Source organism: Thermobia domestica, chromosome 4 (assembly GCF_964235325.1).
Source record: "Thermobia domestica chromosome 4, izTheDome1.hap1.1, whole genome shotgun sequence".
NCBI lineage: Eukaryota > Metazoa > Arthropoda > Insecta > Zygentoma > Lepismatidae > Thermobia > Thermobia domestica.
The window spans coordinates 176,907,532-176,923,351 of record NC_137457.1 but is presented as its reverse complement, the minus strand read 5'-3'; the positions used below and the strand labels follow the sequence as shown (position 1 = coordinate 176,923,351).

The following is a 15,820-nucleotide window of genomic DNA, read 5'->3' as shown; positions in this document are numbered from 1 at the left end:
TATACATACCTAAAGAAAATTCGTTGAAAGCAGACCCTGTGCAGGTATGTCAGTAAGTATTTTGCTTACTGAAGCAGCTTTATTGTTACTGCGAGCTTTTTATTAAAAACCATCGACAACCGTCACATTTTCGTGAATTCCCACTGCATAATTGCTATATTCCAAGAGTTCGTAATCACCAAATCACCCTTTCAGTTTACATCTATCGTTTCAGCTGCAAGTAATACAGGCCCTAATGTTTGTAAAACCCCTGTCGCCGAATTTTCAACGCGAGATGTTTGTTCAGCTGACTCAGGTGTACCATGATTGATGTGAAAACAGATGTTCCTAGGTATAACAGACAGATACCTCACAAGTAGTACAGTACAGAATTAATAATTTTTTGAACCATACGGGCCAATCATTTCCATATTTACAAATATTTGAATTTGAAACAAGATTTTATGATTGCGTTGGTTGAGTTAGATGATGTATGGATACGTAAAATATAAAATAATACTTTTGATAAAGTGGTCGTTTATTCGGAGGGAAGAACATAGCCTGAAAGTATTTGATAACAAGAAGCTGAGACGAATATTCGTACCCAAGAGGAACGTGAATGGGGAATGGCTGAAACTTCATAACCAAAAACTAGATAATTTGTACGATGTACCGAATATTGTTACAGTTTCAAATCTTCGTAGCACTTCAAGTGGAAAGAGTAAATACAAACTGCATGATATATGAGGTAAATCTGAGCTCTTGGAATGTAGCATTTCCGCCGTTGGTGGTGATTAAAGTAAGTTTGCAGTAACAGTAAATTTGTTTCAATAAACAAAACACTTACTGACATACCTGCACAGAGTGCATCTTCAATGAATTTATCTTTAGGTATGTTTCTTAAATGAACAATTTCAGCTGGACGATCTAGTACAAATTGTGGTACCCCATTTCGGCTGGTGTGAAATATATTTCTTGAATTTGTAACAGTAGTGATTAATCTGCCTGGTACATAAGTGTTCCTTTAATAGCACGTTAAACTGTTTAGTGACACATGTCACAAGAGTTTCACATGAAATATACTTTACCAATTCTCTTGATCCCCATTAGCTCTATTTCTGGCAAAATACGCACTACTCCTCGTTAAACAGGATGTCTACTACAAACTGTCGTATATCAGTACACTCTAAATATGGTGAACTATCCACTAAGAGTATACAATTTTCCGCCACATATGACTCAGCAGACTTACTTAAACATCGGGCAATTTTGTGAAACATTGGTAGTCCCAGCAACAGACCGTTTTATTGTTTCGTATTCTGTAGGAATTTGTATGCAAATTGATAAAGAATAGAACGGAGCATTTACACAAAGTCATGCCGGTACTTCCATGAAAATAAATTATTATGCACCCTGTAAAGGCTCTAAGATACATATTTCTTTTGTTGCTATTTGAAGAATCAAGAAGAAATTTTCAATTTAAGTAGAATATAAAAGAGAACGAATAAATAATTTTATTATTCACCTCCTTTGCAGTGTTGCGACGAATGAATTAAAGATGGGACTTTTTAAGAAAATTATTTTAAGTATCTTTCAATTATTTTTCTGTTGCCTGCAGAGATGTCTACTTTCTTACGGAAACTGAGAGCCTGGAATGTTACATATCGATTGAAGTATAACTTGTTCCAGTGTTGCACTGACGTGTGGAACAGTTATACAAAGTCATACTCGTACTTCCATGAAAATCTATTGTTATGAACTGTGTGAAAAGTATTGAAAGCATATTTCCTCTGCTGCTATTTGACGGATCAAGATGAAATTTTCAATTAATATCCCCAAATTAATTTTCCTTTGTACACAGAAATGCCCCGTTCATCTCGCAGACTGAAAGGCTAAACACTTAGAAATCGATTGAGGTATAACTTATTTCAGTGTTACACTAACAGTCTGATCTACGCTCGCTTAAAGAGATCCTATCGATGTCTCTAATTTTGATCGGCGTTAAAGGGTTAAGGTTTCCAGGACCCAGGTACTGCACTTACATGTTGAGCAACAACTATTTTTGGATTCTAAGAGTCCTAAGGAACATTTCTAATATAGTGGCAAATGTTTCCTAAGACAAGGAGTTATCACCCCCTTGGACCTTAGTTTATATTGTTCTACTTGCAGGAAGAGAGGACCTAGGTGAAGAAAGTGTAAGGAAAGTGCTTTCTACATATTTTATTTGGAAATGCTAAGGACTATATATATCTGCTTCCTGCGAAAGATATATAATTTGTAGAACCTATGTCCTAATTTTTACAATGAAGAATATATGCTTATCAAGATATATACATAGGTGTATAGGGTGGTGTAGGGGACAAAGACCCATAATATATTTTGATGCTCATTAAAAATCTTGAATGTTACTTCGAGATATAATCTTATGAACAGTAAAGATTTTTTGAAATCTTCTTCACTCCCGGAATAAGCATACGAGAGCTCATAGATTCGCACCAGATACATGTGTGTCAACACACACACACACACACACACACACACACATATATATATATATATATATATATATATATATATAAGATATTTAAGGAGCATCTAAAAATATTATGGGTCTTTGACTCCTACACCCACCCCAGAGGATCAATTCCAGTAAAAAATATTCAGAAAATATGAGTTTTATAAAATATTTGAAATCTAAACTTTTTTGCAATGCATTATATATTACACGCTGGACATGGGTGAAAGCAGTCATTTACCTGGATTTGCACTGTACATCAATAATAAACGAAGATATTGTCTCAGCGGCTTTTCTTTGAAATATTTAAGAAGTGGTTACATAGTGATAACAAATCTGACGTATATCTTGATAACCATATATTCTTCATTGTAAAAATTAGGACATAGGTTCTACAAATTATATAACTTTCGCAGGAAGCAGACATATATAGTCCTTAGTATTTACAAAATAAAATATGTAGAAAGCACTTTCCTTACACTTTCTTCTCCTACGTCCTCTCTTCCTGTAAGTAGAACGATATAAAATGAGGACCAAAGGGTTGATAACTTCAGCCCTTGGGGAACTTTTCCCACTATATTAGAAATGTTCCTTAGAGTTCTTAGAATCTAAAAATAGTTGTTACTCAACATGTAAGTGCAATACTTGCGTCCTGGAAACCTTAATCCTTTAGCGCCGGTCAAAACTAGAGACATCGATGGGATCTCTTTAAACGAGCGTAGATCAGACTGTTAGTGTAACACTGAAATAAGTTATACCACAATCGATTTGTAAGTGTTTAGGCTTTCAGTTTGCGAAATGAACGAAGCATTTCTGAGTACATAGGAACATTAATTTGGTGATATTCAAGAAAATTTCCTTAAGAACACCTCTTTTCGTGATTCTTTTAGTTATTTCGTGGCAACTCTAAAAACTAGGTCAATAATAAAACGTATTTACGCGTAGTTTTAATGTTTTACTTAAATTGAAAGTTTCATCTTGATCCGTCAAATAGCAGCAGAGGAAATATGCTTTCAATACTTTTCACACAGTTCATAACAATAGATTTTCTTGGAAGTACGAATATGACTTTGTATAAGTGTTCCACACGTCAGTGCAACACTGGAACAAGTTATACTTCAATAGATATATAACATCCCAGACTCTCAGTTTCCGTAAGAAAGTAGACATCTCTGCAGGCAACAGAAAAATAATTGAAAGATACTTAAAATAATTTTCCTAAAAAGTTCCTTCTTTATTTCATTCGTCGCAACACTGCAAAGGAGGTGAATAATAAAATGTATTTATTCGTTCTCTTTTATACTCAACTTAAATTGAAAATTTCTTCTTGATCCTTCAAATAGCAACAAAAGAAATATGTATCTTAGAGCCTTTACAGGGTGCCCAATAATTTATTTTCATGGAAGTACCGGCATGACTTTGTGTAAATGCTCCGTTCTATTCTTTATCAATTTGCATGCAGATTACTACAGAATACGAAACAATAAAACGGTCTGTTGGTGGGACTACCAATGTTTCACAAAATTGCCCGATGTTTAAGTAAGTCTGGTGAATCATATGTGGCGGAAAATTGTATACTCTTAGTGGATAGTTCACCATATTTAGAGTGTACTGATATACGACAGTTTGTAGTAGACATCCTGTTTAACGAGGAGTAGTGCGTATTTTGCCAGAAATAGAGCTAATGGGGACCAAGAGAACTGGTAAAGTATATTTCATGTGAAACTCTTGTGACATGTGTCACTAAACAGTTTAACGTGCTATTAAAGGAACACTTATGTAACAGGCAGATTAATCACTACTGTTACAAATTCAAGAAATATATTTCACACCAGCCGAAATGGGATACCACAATTTGTACTAGATCTAGTTTTTGGTTATGAAGTTTCAGCCATTCCCCATTCACGATCCTCTTGGGTACGAATATTCGTCTCAGCATCTTGTTATCTAATACTTTCAGGCTATGTTCTTCCCTCCGAATAAACGACCACTTTATCAAATGTATTATTTTATATTTTACGCATCCATACATCATCTAAATCAACCAATCGTAATATCTTGTTTCAAATTCATATATTTGTTAGTATATAAACGAGTGGCCCGTATGGTTCAGAAGAGTTATTAATTCTGTACTACTTGTGAGGTATCTGACTGTTATACCTTGGAACATCATTTTCACATCAATCATGGTACACTTGAATCAGCTGAACAAACATCTTGCGTTGAAAATTCGGCGACAGGGGTTTTTTGCAAACATTAGGGCCTGTATTACTTGCAGCTGAAACGATAGATGTAAACTAAAAAGCAGATTAGGTGATTCCAAACTCTTGGAATGTAGAAATTATGCCGTGGGAATTCACGAAAATGAGACGGTTGTCAATGGTTTTTAACAAAAGCTCGCAGTAACAATAAAGCTGCTTCCGTAAGCAAAATACTTACAGACATACCTGCACAGGGTGTGCTTTCAACGAATTTTCTTTAGGTATGTTTATCGACTATCTGGTACAAGTTGGGTAACTCATTTCGGCTGCTACGAGACCCATTTCTTAAATTTGTAGCAATGTTTCACGCTAAAATTAGATAACATTTAGCTTGTTAAAAGTGATGTTGGAATATTACTATTATGCTAACAAAATCTGCCTAGTGGGTTAGTTGATTTGGTCTTTGAAAATATTTTAATTACTTCCTATATTTTGATCGCTTTTTGGAATTTAAAAATAGTTAAAATAAAGAGAATTAAAAAATGACATTTATAAATGACACAAAGTAATCTAATTAAAGTAACTTTCAGATTTGTGTTCAACTTCTGGTAAGCCTCCACTAAGTTCAATGTGCAATTTTTTTCAGCTATTTCTTTATTTTATTTTAACTTAATTTCTTTTATAATCACGAGCTGTTAACTAATTGTGGAAAGTTAGTCGGTGCGGAGGAGACATCAATAGCAAAGTACATCAGGGATAATCGTTTAGCCTATATCAAATCCTACAACACCTTAACCACCCTGTTTACCTCTCTGTCAGAGCTCTCACCGCACTTGATATTTTGCTACTATCATTCAACAACCTTTTTATTAATCATATTTTTAAGGTTTCATATAAGAGAATGAATTTTGTGTGTATATTAAATACCACTAGTTTGAAGTGTTAATTTCCTTTAGTATTTATTCAAAAATCTAAATTCTTATTTTCGATCCCAATTCTTAAATGGGTTTATACAACCTTTGTGTCTGGTATGATATATCAGCTGCGGTCCTTGCTAGGAAGTTTTTAGTGATTATTTCTTTCAATTTGTTTCTCAGTGATTGACAATCGTTCTAGAAAGAAGTTAGAATAGATGTTCTGTTATTGATATCTTGAATGACGGAAACAGTAATGTTTAGCGTACAATATATATGTACCCATAACAGTGTTGAACTCTACTCCATATATAATAAGCAGAATAATATAATGTTACAAAACTGTATAAAGAAATTGCTGTTGACCACGAAGACATTTGGAATCACATTTCCGATGTATTGCGAGGTCTTTCGTCTGCAGCAGAAAGCTAGGAAGGTCCAAAAAAACTTTTAATTATTAAAATGTAATACTCTTCTAGTCGCCTTGTGGAAATGTAATGACAACAATATTGACGTTGGGATAGTTCCTTCCTCACTGAAAGTTCCTTCAGAAAACTATTTTTTATCTGACCAGAAAACTATACTGTCTATCTTCGTACCACATAGATGTTCCAGCAAACATTTGTAAAAAAGTGTACGATGTATTTAAACTACATGAGAAGTACGACATGTCAATTTGAAGGGAATTAAATCACAAATAATAAAGAATTACTAAACACTTGTGGTGAGGCTATTTCGTTCGAATATTAATACGGATTCGTGGAACATAATTTTGACCGAGATATTTCCTTAACGTAATAACTCATCCACATTAACCAGTACTTACAATATCATCAACGAATTCAGGAAGCCGGAAATTAGAAGCATCTCTTAAGATACTGAGAGCAGGATTGATTTGCTATTTCTCTCTCCTTTTTGTTATCACTATATTTCAGATATGAAAGAAAGTTTGGGATGAAACGATACCAATTATTGTACACTTGCCCAAAATACACTTGCACGCCTGATTTTTTTCTAAAATCCTTAAAACTTTAAGTTAATCCTCAAACAATGCACTCGAAGTAATGTAAGGAATACTCATGAGAATGACAGAGTAAGGAGGTCTTCACAATAGTCTTTGTTGTTTTCTGTTTGAAATATTCAAAAAACTGAAAATGAAATGAAATCTTTAGTTTTACGTCCCACGTTTAGGCTAAAGGAGGCAGTGATGACGAGAGATGAGTGAAATGGTGGAATGAAGAAAGGGGAGGAAACGGGAGAACCCCGAAAAAACATGAGCATGGTGTTTGTTCACCAGAAAGTACACACGGCGCGAACTGCGATCGAAGCAGGGACCCCGTCCACTGGAGGTGAACACTCTACCACTAAGCCACCGCGCCCCGTGAATTATTCCAGTCACCCTTTATTACGTAATAGAATGCCAGTTTCAGATCAAAGTAGTGCTTGGCAAATGCAGAAAAAACAGACAGGCTTTTCTAGTAAAATATAATGCACACGCCTTTCAGGCCAAACAAAGGTAATTTTAAGATCAATTGCTTTCAATACAGCTTAAAAGTTATTTCTCGGTAGCTACTCTGCCTTTTTTTCTGTACCTGTGCTATTCAGAACTTGTTTACAGAATAGTGAATTTGATGTTTCTAATTGATGTGTTAATTGCAAGTAGTTTCTTCGTTTGTGAAACAACGCTTTATATGTATTACTTACCTAGCTCACGTCGAATACTCGTGAACGTTGATTTTGAGCACCTGAGGTAAAATAATTATGCTACACATTTAGAATTAATTTCAAAACTATGCGTCAGAACTTTGGATATTTTATGTTTATGAATGTATTTGAAGTGTTTTCATGTTAGCCGTTGACTACGTGCTAATTATGGGAATATTATTTATTCTCAAACTTTTATATATCCAACTAGTTAGTAAAACGCTCTGTGAACTTTTTCTCGACTGTACGAATGACACGTGAATTATATGCATACTGACAGTGACCATATCTTTCCCATTGACATGGGTACATTCTTGTTATGGTAAAGGTACCTAGATGTCGTATGGAATTTCGTTGTACCCAGTTCAGTCATAAACTCTCTGAATATGAGGATATTAAGAATATTGCTCATGCTCACTACTTGCTGATTATGTTTATCTTATCCGCACTAGTCTCAAGACATATCTTTCTTACATAACTCTTAAGTGTAATATCCCATAATTTGTTACTGATTTTAGTTTGCATGATTTTGCCAATTACGTCGTTCGAATTCAGACATTTGCCCTCTGCAATTATCAAGATCATCTGTACAGAACCGTCTTAAGAACAAATATCACCTTTCCAACAGTTCTACTTCTATGTTTGAAGGTGTATTTACCACTTGCAACGTTCCAGTGGAGACATGAGCTCTTTCCGGTGCATGTCCTGTTCTCGAAAAGGTTACGCACGTATCCCCTATGTCCCGACTTAGACACGTGAAAGTTCTGCATTCGGTCTGTCATGAATGCATTCATATCATTCGTGCAACAAATCCCTCTAGTAATGGAAGATTATATAGTATGGATGCGACAAATACTTCTGATACTAAAGGAACTGGTGTACCATCTCCAGAAACTGTGAGAGACTAGGCACTTCCAGTCAATTCTACGATAGGTTAGAGTAATATAATTGAAGGGTTCAGGTTCCTCTTAAATTTTGTTTAATTGTAATCACTCGTTACAATGAACAATGCTACTACTGATTGCATCAATTATTTCACCTTAGCAGAGTTCCGTGTGAAAAACAAAGTAACAGGAGTAGTAGTGTGAGAACAACACAAGCTTTTACCAAAAAGCAGTTAGTGTTCAATCAAATAGCAAAGTTATTTCAACCATTTGATATAAATTATTTATATTCTTGATATATTTATTTCTTGTTCGAGATTAAATATACACATGTCTTTGTTCCCTCATTACAAGACCTTCGAGAAATTAGTAATTTTTCAGTTGATTTTTGCTTCATTGAATATGGCTTAGGACTGGCGTCATGTATCGCAGCGATATCAACTTTCAAGAGGATTTACACATACCTACTAAACGTACCACATCAGTAACACTTCATAATATACGTCTGTTAACAGCATGTCCTCCGTCAGGTTTGAATCATGCACTGGTATACATTTATTTCTTTAGTACTGTCTGTGAACTTACTTAGGGATGACGTACTGGTTCTTATCGTTGTATATTAGCAGGAAACTTTAGTCGGATTTCGGCAGAGTATAAGACCACATATTATACATTCTTAGACAACTGTTTCAATTTAATTGCCACTTACAATCTTGTAGAAATATGGTGGCAGTTATTTTTCTAATATGCTTGACCCTACTTTTTTTTACAGGGACGAACTTCTCAAGATTGTATGAGCTCTATATTAGACTCATCCTTAAACATTAGGTCCAACACGTGGCTATAGTTACATTATGTTTAGTGACATTTATCCTATACTCATGACTATCAAATTTCCATTCTGAATATTTCTTATATGTTGTTTATTATGGTATTTCAATATCTCAGTTTCATATGAATCCCTCTGCTGGAATACTTTTTTCTTTTTACAAAAACAACATTATAATGGTTCTCTCAAGAAGTTTTGGGAAACCTACGTTAAACCAAACGTATACTCTATGACAGAACACAATTGTCGAAACAGCCACCATCATCTTCAATGTAAGTACTGTACTGGTCCATTGAAAAATTATATATTAGAATAGCATCGAGGTGGGCAAGTAAAGCCTCAAATTAAGGAGATCAGGAATCATTTATCAACAATGCATGAACTAAGCATGCAAGTTTTCGGTTGGTGGAAAAACATAACAATATGATCACACGGAAAAGGCTAGTTTCCACTAAATATACAGGGAGCATGCACTTAAGGAGAGATTTTCTGGCGTTCCTGGGATCGAAATCAAAATGAAACAATAATAAGTTAATTTTAACATAACGCTGAATCATTTAGGATGGTAATCATTAATTGCCTCTTAGTTCCAGGTTTGACATATAGTTCTGTTTTGTGTTTTAGCATAAGTTTATGCATTATAAGTAATTTAGTCCGCCAAAGGAAGATAACACCATTTTAGAAACTATGTCTTAGTTTTAAAATTTAATTCAGTAACATTATTGTTATAAGGGTACATGGTTGCAAAATGAATACGAATTTCAAAGTTTGTGCTATTCACCGTTCAACTTTGGAAATTTCAGTAATAATTTATATTGTGTGCACGATAAAGGCTTTGAACAGCACTTTGATAATATAAAATTTTTGGTCACAAAGTACTTATATTTTTAGTTTTTTCTGTTTAAATTTTTCTTTTCTTCTTTTCGTGATTTATAAAACTAAATTACCAATGTCCCATAGTGGCAGTTTAAATATTGAGCATCCTGCATTCTAGAAGAAATTTGGGAGTATTCTGCATTTTAAAAATATACTCCGAACCGCCAGAAAATCTCTCATTAAGTATTGGAGGTGGCGATGATGATAAACCATGAGTTGATTTGAACAGAGTATCAGGAAGTCGCCTTCGAACAGGAACACAACTTGCTTGGGTAAAATTAATGACAGTGATATTCATCATTCTCAGCTTACTTATAAGGAAACAAAAGACAACACTCTGCCTCACAAGGTCCAAGCATGGAATTTAGTATACTCAGACCTTTTCTCTGCTCTATAATAATAATAATAATAATAATAATAATAATAATAATAATAATAATAATAATAATAATAATAATAATAATAATAATTATTATTATTATTATTATTATTATTATTATTATTATTATTATTATTATTATTATTATTATTACGTGTATTAGTGTTGATCAAGATAATAGACCTGTGATTTTCACAAACCTATAACTAATAATTTATATTCATTTACACATAAAAAATGGATCGGTGAAAAAAGTGATTTACACTTCGGAGAAATCAGATTGAGATATACACAGAAAAGGTTCAAAGTCCTTGCAACTTCTAAATTGTTGATAAATTAGAAAGCTGCCAGTGACCGAGATATAATACATATTCTAGGGCATTGATCGTGAAAATAACAAAGAAGTTAAAATATTAAAAATAAATCAATTCAGCCAGTGGGATTTGAACCAGATTCAAAAGTGTTGAACCCTCACAAATTGCTATCTTAACGCATATAGTTATCGAAACACGTACAGAACTTTCCTCCAGTTGTATGAATTTAGAACTAACATATTAACACTTCTCCTTATTTCTTAACCAATTTTGCAGTGAGAATTCGTGTGTGTTTTATCTAAAAATGTATTCTGCGTTTACCAATCTAATATTTTTCCTTAAAACTACCATCCATACCCAAGAAACCTTACGCTTTTACATATATGGGGTCTAGTATACCTCATTCGGGTATCTGAGTGAAGGTAATTGTAATTCTATGTTCCGAAGACTACAACATAAGGCATTATGTGCTACTGGTACTAGTGTTATTTTGACTTGTCCACACTCACTTTGGCAACAAAAATACTCGTTATTTTTGTTGTATGTAATATAGAATAAACCTATCTATTTACATTTAGATTTGTCGAACTAACATTTTACCATGTTTCACTTTTTTAATCTATGGTTCTCTCTTCAAAATTTGCATGAAATAAAATTCATCACACAAAACTTATGTAATAAAATACTTCCATGCGTTTTGTGGAGTAGTTATTTTGTGGCTAGGTGCTTGTCTGGGTGTGCGAGAAGCACATTGTATTGACAAGTCTGAATGAAAGGTTTGGAAGAAGAAAATCGTACTGTACCACCTCTCCCGGTTCAAATAATTGATGTATTGGTTTCTAAATCCGAAGACAAGTTTTGTTGCCACTAGCAAATTCGGTTTCACTAGAACTATTTGTTACAGGTCACGTATCCTGTGCTTTCTAGAATTACCCTTGTGTATCATTCTCATGACTATCTTTACGACTGTCCTCATAAGACAAGTCTCTCAAACACAAAAGAGACGTTTCTAAAGTTACAATCTTCTGTATTCAATGAATATCTTCTCTCCTGATTCTGTTCCTCCTTCTTGAGCTCATTTTCACTGCCTATTCGTCTTATCTTGAAACTAACACGAAACTTACACTTAGAAGCAATAATGTAAAACTAACTTGGGACAAAATACAGTCTTTCCTCTGTGTCATTAAAATTATTAATAAAAGAAGCTTATTATTAAGAGAAGGCCCATAAATACGTTCATAATTTGGGAAACTTACAGCAAAAGAGCTACGCAGAGAGAATGACAAAACTATTTTTTTCTCTTTATAGTCAAGTAGAAAGATGCATTTTCGTTTGATAGGTTAATATTATGACCTAAATGAAGTTAAATCAACAACGCAATTTATGAAATACCTGTAAAACCTTAAATCTACATTTATGTGACAATAAGATATGTTTATCTAACAACGTTCATGTATAGCATTAGAAACAAAGAATCATTTAGTTGGGGACTAAGAGACCCCTGGTATGGCAATCTGGAGTACTGATGCAAAATAACAGTTATCTCGTAAATTAGTGTTTACACACGTCTAAAATGGCGTAACAAACAAAAACACATTTAGATACTAGATCTCACGAAGGATAAAGATTTGTTGCAGATTTATTACACTGTAAGGCACTTTAATTGTCGATATGGGGTCTGTCAGACACAACGAATCCGTTTAAGGGTTAACTATCAACACATTAAATAAGAAAAGAAAAGCTGAGTATTTCAGAAAGTGAAGTATAGTTACTTGTTCCTATGGCTCCCCCTTTTACTACTTCGAATGCGTTATTGTCAATTTTAAGTGTCTTTTAAAAATTCAGGTACGCTTTTATATTTGAAGAAGTGCACCTCGAAATGAACCTCACACTGAGTGGGAACAATTGTGCCAAGATCTTCAGAAACAGATCTTGGGTATAAATATTATTATATGGGTCTTCACAATTATGGTCTGATGATATAGTAGCAGTTGAAGAGGATATAGAAGAAAACAATCTCAATAATCTCGTGTGTAAAGAAGAAAGAAGAAAATACAGGGTGAATTACGAAATCTGTAACAGGAAATTATCTGTGGTCCTAGCGCACAGAAATCAACCCAAAGTGCGCGTCCCAAATTACCCGTTTATGTTCCTCAAATCAGTGGCGTCTCAGGAATATATTTTGGGGGTCTACTTCAGAATTTCAAATTGAAATAGGGTTGATTTTCTCACCGCTACTACAACCGCTAAATTTTGGAAAAACTTTGAGAGAAAACATTTTGCAAATACCTGTCACCATTTCGAAGCTACAACGAACATTACCAAGCCAAAGAATAGCAAATATTTGCTTGCAAGTAAAATGAAGTAACAAATTTCCCATGAGAAAACAAACGGTGGAACTTTCCAAAACAGTGGCATCTCAGGGCAAGCATTGCCTCTCAGTGGCGGCCAACTTCAAAATAGCAAAGACAAATAGGGATCTATTTTGTTAGCGTTATAAAAAGCTATAAGCATTTGATCACATTCGTAGGCAATAGTTGATGATAGGTTGTACCGTGGAGCTGCCACAGAATCTTGAGTTGTTGAGGGAAAATATGGCGACATGTAACGAGTCCAAAGGAAGAAATCGGTTCTCTGGTGTCCATTAGCAACTCACATTGACGTCGAGGCACATACCAAGTATAACTTGATCAAATGCATAACAAGAGTAAATTTGGAGACAGTGTTGTCAGCTAAACATAAACAGGATGTTATGAGAATAAAGCTTTTCTGGATAAAGCAGAGAACTACGAAGTAACAAATTGAAGTTTGAGAGATTGAAGCGTTCAGGAGCTAAATTTTGCAACTAATATCCCAGCGAGTAATTGGTCTGAATGAGAGAAAATCCTGGCAAAATCCAGGAGAGAGATCTCATAGCGTTCAGGCGGACCTGGGTTAATTCCAGGAGATGACCACCTTCCGTGACTTGTTCAGGAATATCCGCGGTCTTACGCGAAGGATGTTATGTTCAACCCATTCCCTGGCGAACACATCCGCATGCTTTTTCCGTACAAAATCGGAGACTATGCCAAAGATTGCCCAGAGTCACCAAAAAATAAATAAATAAAATAAAAATTGAATTCGACAGTCAATGTATCTCTTGTACACTCAATATGAAATCTCCTGCAAATCCAGAAGCATGTACAATTGGTCGCTTTATTGTTATTCCGACCGATTAAATTAATGAATCATACGAATAAAAGAAATTAATATTTTATAATATATAATATTATAGGTGCAGATGACGTTTTTGGAGATTTTAAGGTTATTACACTGTTATTACAATTCCAACCTGGTTTCTAAAGGTCCTTGTGTCTTGTGTGCTTCTGGGATAATACGAATCCTAAGGAACACTACGTTAAATAAATTATAATAAGGAAAATAAAAAAAAAATGTATTTGTTCAGAGGAACATGGTCTACAAACCATTAGTTCCTTCAGAAAAAAACTGCCACCCTTACTGCATTACACATTATCTGTACATCTATTATGTGTAGTTTTTAGTACGTATGACAAGGGTGACGTAAAATATTAGGTGCTACTACTAAGACACTTTTTTCACCAATAGCTAATTCAGGGCTAATTTTTTCATTGAAACAGCTAATTTAAGAATACCAAAATTATAATAATGGATACTTACCGTTTCTTTCTTGGTTTGCACAGAAGTATTTCACAGTTTCATTCAACACTCTATCCTGTGCTCCATTGTCTTCGTAATCCGCGTAGTAGCATAATTGCGTCGCTGTCATTAAGTGTTTCAAACACGCTTTAAAAAAGAAATCTCTCCTGGCAAAGAAGGAATAAATGCAATAAATATATCATACTGAAATATCAACCAAGATAAGATTTACGTTTTTACTATAATTCTATTTTAAAGGATAAAGTTTATGTAATTTATGTATATTTAGAAAATTGGATCAGGACACAATGTAAAATTTGTTCAAATTATGTAACGGAAACATACATTTAGAAATACACTTATTAACTGTAATAATTCTTAAATTCCAAGAAGTTAGTTGTTTCCAAGAACTGCTACGTAAGATAATTGTAATGAGATATTTAATGACACTTTACAGAATTGCAATTTTTTGAAAGCAAATATTCATAGAAAAAGTACATTGAAGGAGGAAATGTAATTATTTGAACAATCGTAATAGTAATGGTGATAATATTTGGTTCCGCAGAAATAATACAATTGCTTGGTCAGTGATTGTATATATATCCAAGTCAGACTGTTGTTTAGTTTATGACTTTCATAATGGTCTGCAAACTGTGCATCATTTCATGGAATACTTTTTATCGTGAAATTTATAGTCATTTGTCGAAGACGTTAAGAACAAATCCAGAGCCATCAATTTGTTTTAGAGCTTCAGGTCTGGACTTCGGACCTTTCAACTCCTTGAAGCGGGGGTTTCCAAAACGTTATTTAAAAGGTGGTATTGTATAATTACCACCACGCTTCAAAGATTTAATGTAAATATTTCAATTCGAGAACAGTTATTTCATGACATCGCCATGAGCATAACCATAGAGGAGAACAAAAGTTAAACGTCTTGTTGAACTTTGGGGACTTAGAAAATGTCCAGGGATATTTCTTAGAAAATTTGCACAGTTGATTTTCATTGCATACGAAATTTGTAGAAACTCAACAAATGTACATTTTAATGTTGCTAACAGGCAACAATTAAGAAGAAAAGGGAGTGGGTATGTCCTTGCTTATTTGGGTTCTCAATATTTCCATATATGATAAAGTATTTACTTTAGATAAAACTTGGACTAGATTGCCCCTATTAAGTGAAACAGACATGAGCTGTTTCTACATGACTGTTCTTTGCATTTAATGCTAATTTCAAACAGAAATTCACAGACATTCATATCCTATGCATGTTGATTTGGCCACAAAATGACACATTGAGCATTATTATAGGCCCAAGTCAAGCAAGATTACTTATTTGCATTAGAAAAACGTATAACGACTGTGTTGTAAAAAAAAGAACTAAACGTGTTTAGTAAGATAGTTATGTACGTACAATACCTCCTTAGATCACTTGCGGCAACGATCACCAAAAATACTCCTCTGATATTTGTCTGCTAGTAACTATTCGTCATATTTGCTGCAACCAACCACCATCACCATAGTAGATGTTCTCTTTCCTGCATAATTAAATATGTGCTAAAACGAGGATG

The 15,820-nt window shown here is 34.0% G+C and overlaps 1 protein-coding gene across 3 annotated transcripts in view; it reads right to left on the bottom strand.

Moving 5' to 3' along the window:
• Window positions 1-15,820, bottom strand: part of LOC145683405 (uncharacterized) — an 868,942-nt gene that overhangs the window by 128,840 nt on the left and 724,282 nt on the right. For all 3 annotated transcript variants that reach the window (XM_081754742.1, XM_081754743.1, XM_081754741.1), the window contains one exon: window positions 14,274-14,419. In XM_081754742.1, the coding sequence (XP_081610868.1) occupies window positions 14,274-14,419 (146 nt within the window). The remainder of the gene's footprint in view (window positions 1-14,273; window positions 14,420-15,820) is intronic.